General features: G+C 48.8%; 1 protein-coding gene across 1 annotated transcript in view; it reads right to left on the reverse strand.

Annotated features, from left to right (window-relative positions):
- MARS (methionyl-tRNA synthetase) overlaps positions 1-4,292 on the reverse strand; it is a 48,740-nt gene extending 44,448 nt beyond the window's left edge. The window contains 2 exon segments of the mRNA XM_015421358.1: positions 410-500; positions 4,026-4,292. Coding sequence (XP_015276844.1) covers positions 410-500; positions 4,026-4,128 — 194 coding nt within the window. The 5' untranslated portion in view covers positions 4,129-4,292.
- Positions 4,293-6,440: the final 2,148 nt, after the last annotated feature.

The following is a 6,440-nucleotide window of genomic DNA, read 5'->3' on the forward strand; positions in this document are numbered from 1 at the left end:
GATAACATACCCTACGCTCTGGATCCTCCAGTAGCCTGCACGTTTCTGCTCCATGTACCCCCAAACTCTAAGCCCTGGGTTGCTACTAGTACTAAAGTTTATCACTGTGATGTTATGATGCTAAATGACATAAGAACATAACAGAAGCCAAAGCTGGATCAGACCAACGGCCCATCCAGACCAACACTCTGTGTCACACAGTGGCCAAAAATACCAGGTGCCATCAGAAGGCCCAGTAGTGGGGCCAGGACACTAGAAGCCCTCCCACTATTGCCCCCCAAGCACCAAGAATACAGAGCATCACTTGCCCCAGACCTAGAGTTCCTATCTATGACAGATGCAGAAGAAGTAACCTCAGCAGCAGCTTGCTCTGGGAACACAAACTGAGCATCCAGCAGTTTATACTCACAGGCAAATTGCATTTGGGGAGAACATGAAGGCCCCTCCTTCCAACAGCAGGGCTGGCACCCGTGGAAGGGTGAGGAACGGAACCACAGAAGCTGTCAAAGGGGGGGAGGGGAAACAAAACACAAACCACACAAATTAGTGGAAACAGTTTACACCCTCGGAACCCAACCCAAATGGCTACTGTACCTCTTCCATTCACAAAGAGCACAGTTTTTGAACATCCCTCCAATCTTGGAGCAAGTAGCTATTGTGATAAACAAAAACTTATGAAGCAGATACATTTATGCATGGATGTGCGTATAGAGCATTTTTTGAAATCTATAGTCCGTTTTAAAATACAAACTTTGTTATAGAGCCCAAGATCTCAATCACCTTTTAAACAAGGCTGCTGGTTGTTAAAATAAGCTACAGAAATATATTTGCATTTTGTGTATGTGTGCGCACATGCCTGGAAGTCATGGAGACCTCTGGCGACTCCTACTGGGGCATGGAGGACGTTCAGAGAAGTGGCTTGACAGCCTGCCTCTGCCTCCCGGTCCTGGTATTCTTTGGAGGCCTCCCATTCAAATACTTGCCAGGGACGACCCTGCTTAGCTTCCGAGATCTGGCTTGCCTGGGCTATCCAGGCCAGGGCAGTTTATCAACACTTGCTTCTTCTTTTTTTGGCCCCCCGAAGGGGAATTTTTTATTTGCATTTCTAAACAAACTACAAACTACCAAGAAAGAAGGAAGGGGCCACTACAAACTAAGGGAAAAGGAAAAAGAAAATCTACTAAAAGCCCACGGTTGGAGGTCACACGTTGCTTATAAAAACTTTTTGTTACTCTTAAACAGTTACATGCCAGCATGAGGAGTTCTCCTAATCGTCACTTCAGTTAACATACCCCGCTTATCAGACTAGACAGGGAACAATTCCCGTATTATCAAACAGAAAACACAACCCTTTACAGACAATGGCAACTCAGCCTCCCTCCCCCAAGAACCAGTATTGGTGAACCCACAGTTCCTTCAGCTCGAACAGTCACACCCCTCTATCCTCTTCTTTCCATGTTGTCTCTTCATCTTCTGCTCTGGCCGCCGCAGCATACTGCCTCTTCCAGGAACAGTCCATGCCTCCTCATTTGCCTCGGACCAAAAAGACTCTCCTTCTATTCCATCGATCATGCGCTTATGAAAACAACCGCTCTATCGGTTTGCAGGCTTCGAGGAGCAGAAGTAACCGCTATCAATCCTCCACTCCCTCTAACCGCTTTCCAGTCTGCTCACCGATCCATCCCATTATAAACCAAGCTTCAAAGCTTCCCTACAGTTCCGAGTCTCCCCTGATCCACGGCTCCACGCCTCTCCGTTGCAAATACTGTCCCTTTAAAAACCGCTTCCTTTCGGCCAGCAGATGTCACCCGATTTGGTTAGAGGAAGAGTCTATGGTTGGTCATCTGACCTACCCGATCTTCTTCTTCCTGAAGAAGCTTGGGTCCCGCCTCCCTCAGCATCTCGCCTCGCCATCTTGAAGGATTGGTTACATTAGCCGAAAAATCGTGCCAAAGTCTCAAAGGCTTGTAATCGCTTTTATTCTGTAAGTGTTCTCTGCTCTAGTCATTTGCCGCTCATAGCTTCGTCTCCCGCCCCGCTTCTTTTGTGGTCAGTAATGGAGGGCGTCCCCTCCGCCCTTAACCACGCTATATTGGGGAGACTTCGCATTCGAGCCTCGATGTTTCGTTTAAACTCAAGCTCACTCGTGCATTCAATTGATTCATCAGGTTTCCCGTAGGGTTCCTGGGACCTCGCTGGGCAGAGTATAGCCGCTAAAACCTCCAAGCGCTTGTCCCGGTGTTCACTTCTAGTCCCCTACGGGGAATCAGTGGCAGGACCTTCGGGGCAAAGAGTAGCCCCCCCTCGTCGGCAAACAGCCTGAGGAGGGGCTCTCCAAAAGCCCCATGGCTAGGAGCCCACTCATGGAACTCCAGGGGGGGCACGGACCATCGCACCCCCTCCCAGCCACTAATTCACGGCACGCGTCTCTCGGAGCTCCGAGAAGACGCGACCATCGTTGAGGCAACAAAACTGGAAGTCCAACACTTGCTGATAGGGCTTCCACATTTTGAGTAACTGTGTGACAAACAGGAATTCAGCTGGTGACGTTTTCCCCTTTACTAAATGCTGGAGAAGACTGTTCAACTTCTGCCTCCTGTGCATTGAATAAAGGCACAGAAGCTCTGACAACGGCTGGCAATCCCAGGACGATGAGAAGGAAGCTTCTGGATGCAAAGGAGAGCTTGTTACCATAACCTGTCCCACAAGAACATACATCACACACAAGATCACACTTTTCTGACCACGTGTTCAGTCAATCCAGAATAACCACTGCACTTCGGTTGTACAATTGTCATCTCCAAACTGGGTTTAAAAGCCTCCAGCCTCCATCACTTTGAACAGGCATGGAAAAAGAAAGTTAATTTAAAGAAACCACCCTCCTTGGGTGAGCACAGGCAGATGGTAGCAGTTTTTTCCCCTAAATGATAAACTCCTCTAACACCTACTAGTTATTCCTGCCAATGTGGTTATTAAGTCAGCCACTGCCAAATCTAGACCTTTTTTAGCAGCTCCTCTCATTTCTATGGAATAAGTCTTCTTGAAACCATGAGGAAAATTTCCATATTGCTTCTGTGAGCTGTGTAAGACAGCAGAGTTATTCAGGAGGGCTTTTGACAATGGTGATCACTGGATTAATTTGTTAGTTCTTATGAATCTTTATGTTGTTTTTATCAGCATGGAGTCCAGTTCTGGAGACAGGTAGGTTAAAAAAAATGCTCTGAATGATTAATCTAATCCAGGTTACTCCCCCTTCCCAGCTGTCTACTTTTCTGGTTGGGTTCCTGCTCTTTTAGCACAGCTAGGAATCTATCCAGTCCAGCATCTTGCCTCACACAGTGGCCAAACAGTTACTCTAGATGGCCAAAGGACAGGAGCAGAGGGGCTGAGGCCTTCCCCTGATGTTGGCACTTGGCACTAGTATTCAGAGGTTCACTGCCTCTGAATGTGAAACTTCCCTTTAGGCACCAGGGCTAGTGGCCACTGACAGACCTCTCCTGAATGATTCTGTCTGAATCCATTTATGGTAGTGGCTAAGGCTGCACCCACAAACCACTGGCTATTCCACTGTCTGTGAGCTACCGCAATCATTCACTGCCGGATTGCCCCATGTGGACAAGTCAACCCAGTAGGAAATTATTCCAACCCACCTAGAAATCATTCCCTATATAGTGCCAATGCCATCATATCCAACAATACGCAGAAGCAGCCCACCCCTGGCAGCAGATCCCACGATTTAATTTCAGTGAAGAAGCCCTACCTGAATTTATGAAGACCCCTGATTCAAACAAAAAAAAACCTTAACAGTGACATAAATCCTGTTAGCCTGAAAGGCGCTGCCAGACGTCTCTTTGTATTAGCTCAAGCAGTTACTGAACTCAGCCGGTGGCACTTCCTCCCATCCCCAGATACAGCTTTACCTGTTGAACTTCTGCCATGCCATGCTCAAGAAGAAGACACAGAAGCCCTACCAGGAGAAACACCAGGCCAGCAGAAAAGGCAATGGGGGCAAGCTTAGTCCTCACCGTCATGCGGAACCCACTGCAGCTCTACCGGAGTGTCGGTGGCCTTGGCTGCCGCCAGCACCTTGAGCCCGCCGGGGCTGCCTTCGCTGACAAACAGCCTCATGCTGCCGAGACCCGCCGCGGCTTCCTCCTCAACTCGCGGGGGCACCAGCCACGCTTCAGCTGATGCAACCAAGCCGCGCTGCACTTACTAAAGCCGGCCGCCGGAACCGGCTCCACGCCTTTGCCTTCGCAGCACTTGCCAGCCAGTCAGCGCATCCCGCCCTCTGCCCTCACACGCCCACTCCGGGGCCTGGAACTCGGCACCCTGGCACACGCTCCCCTTCCGCGGACTACAAACCCCAACATGCATTGCTTGCAAAACCGGATGCTGTTTGTGGAGCCGCTGAGACGTCATCGCTTGTCTTGAGGAGAACGTCCGGTTGCCTTCCCGAGAATACGTCACCATAGAGATGGCAAGGGACAGAATGGCGACGCCCTTAGCGAATCTAGGCCGATGGAGCCTTTCGGGGTTGTTTGTTGGTTTCAAAACCGGAAATGGAGGCTAATGTGTCCCTCTCTAGCCAGTGTTGCGTTGTTGTTTTTTTTAACAGACTGTCCAAAGGGAAAAGGGGAGTGTGGAGAATAGGAAAAGATGGATGGCCGTGTTAGTCTGTCGGTAGCAGTAGAAAAGAGCAACTGTCCAGCAGCCCCTTTATAGGCTTAACAAAATGTGTGTTAGGGTAGGAGCTTTCATGAGTCACTGCTCACTTCTTCAGCCACTAAACAAGAGTAAGAGTCCAGTAACACCTTAAAGACTAACATTTGTGGCAGGGTTAGGGTAGGAGGTTTCGTGAGTCGTCATTGCTCAATTCAGATACTGAAGAAATTTTGTTAGTCTTTAAGGTGCTACTGGACTCTTTTCTACGGAGGGGAAATTTGCAAAGGGTGTTCCCGCAATCCATGTTGGGGTTACTGGCTATCTAGGAGCAGAAAGGGTTTAGGATTTCACTATAAATCTGGCTGATTCTGTGAATTTAGGCAGGTCACGAGAGGGAAGGCAGGAAGGGCAGCATCAATGCTTAGTTCTCATGGCCCGGGATCCTGGAAGGTTTTGGGGGGGGGTTTTGGCCATCTTCTGTGCATGGAGCAGGGGTCACTGGGGGCGTGGGTGGGAGGTAGTTATGAATTTCCTGCAATGTGCAGGGGGTTGGGCTGGACAACCCTGGAGGTCCCTTCCAACTCTGTGATTCTATCCTCCTCCCAGGACCCTTCCCCAGCTTTCAAAGTAGTCAACTTGTAAATTAGCATTAAAAAAAACCAAACTGCGGACTTACAGTTTCGAGTCTCCAGGTTGTGATTGGAGATCTCCTGGAATTACAACTGAGCTACAGAGACCAGTTCCCCTAGAGAAAATGGCTGCTTTGGTAGGCGGACTCTGGCATTATACCCCACTGAAGTCCGTCCCCCCCAATCCTGTCCTCCCCGGGCTTCACCCTGCCTCAAATCTCCAGGAATTTTCCAGCCCAGAGCTATCTACTGTAGCCGCCACACTGGTCTTTCCAATCAAGTGTGAATATCATGCTACCAGACTGCTGTAGCCGCACAAGTGAGATCCTTACAACTCAATTGGGTTATCAAGAATCTAGTCCTCCTTACAAGTGCGTGCTTGCTCTTATGGTTGTTCTGTTCCCTGTTTCAAGAATGGGACGACCTGGAGCATGTACAGACTGCCACTCCTCTAAGAAGAAAGTTTCCTGATTGACAAATAGTATAAGGACTAACAGGTAACCTAGGCAGATTTATGCAGTTCTTTGTTGTTCAGTCGCACAGTCGATTCAAGAATGGGACGACCTGGAGCATGTACAGACTGCCACTCCTCTAAGAAGAAAGTTTCCTGATTGACAAATAGTATAAGGACTAACAGGTAACCTAGGCAGATTTATGCAGTTCTTTGTTGTTCAGTCGCACAGTCGAGTCCGACTCTTCACGACCCCATGGACCAGATCCTGCCAGGCCCTCCTGTCTTCCGCTGTCCTCTGAAGTTTGGCCAAAGTATTTGAGCTTCAGTTTCATTATCTGGCCTTCCAGGGAACAGTCAGGGTTGATTTCTTTTAGGATTGACTGATTTGATCTTCTTGCAGTCCAAGGGACTCTCAAGAGTCTTCTCCAGCACCATAGTTCAAAAGAATCTATTCTTCGGCGCTCGGCCTTCCTTATAGTCCAATTCTCACAGCCATACATGACTACTGGGAATACCATTGCTTTGACCATGCGGACTTTTGTTGGCAGGGTAATGTCTCTACTTTTTATCATGCTGTTTAGGTTTGCCATCGCTTTCCTCCCAAGTAGCAGGCGTCTTTTAATTTCATGGCTGCAGTCACAGTCTGTTCCCCAGCAATCTTAATTCCCGCTTGTGATTCATCCAGGCCAGCA

Source organism: Gekko japonicus, unplaced genomic scaffold (assembly GCF_001447785.1).
Source record: "Gekko japonicus isolate JY-2015 unplaced genomic scaffold, Gekko_japonicus_V1.1 scaffold599, whole genome shotgun sequence".
Classification (NCBI taxonomy): Eukaryota; Metazoa; Chordata; class Lepidosauria; order Squamata; family Gekkonidae; genus Gekko; species Gekko japonicus.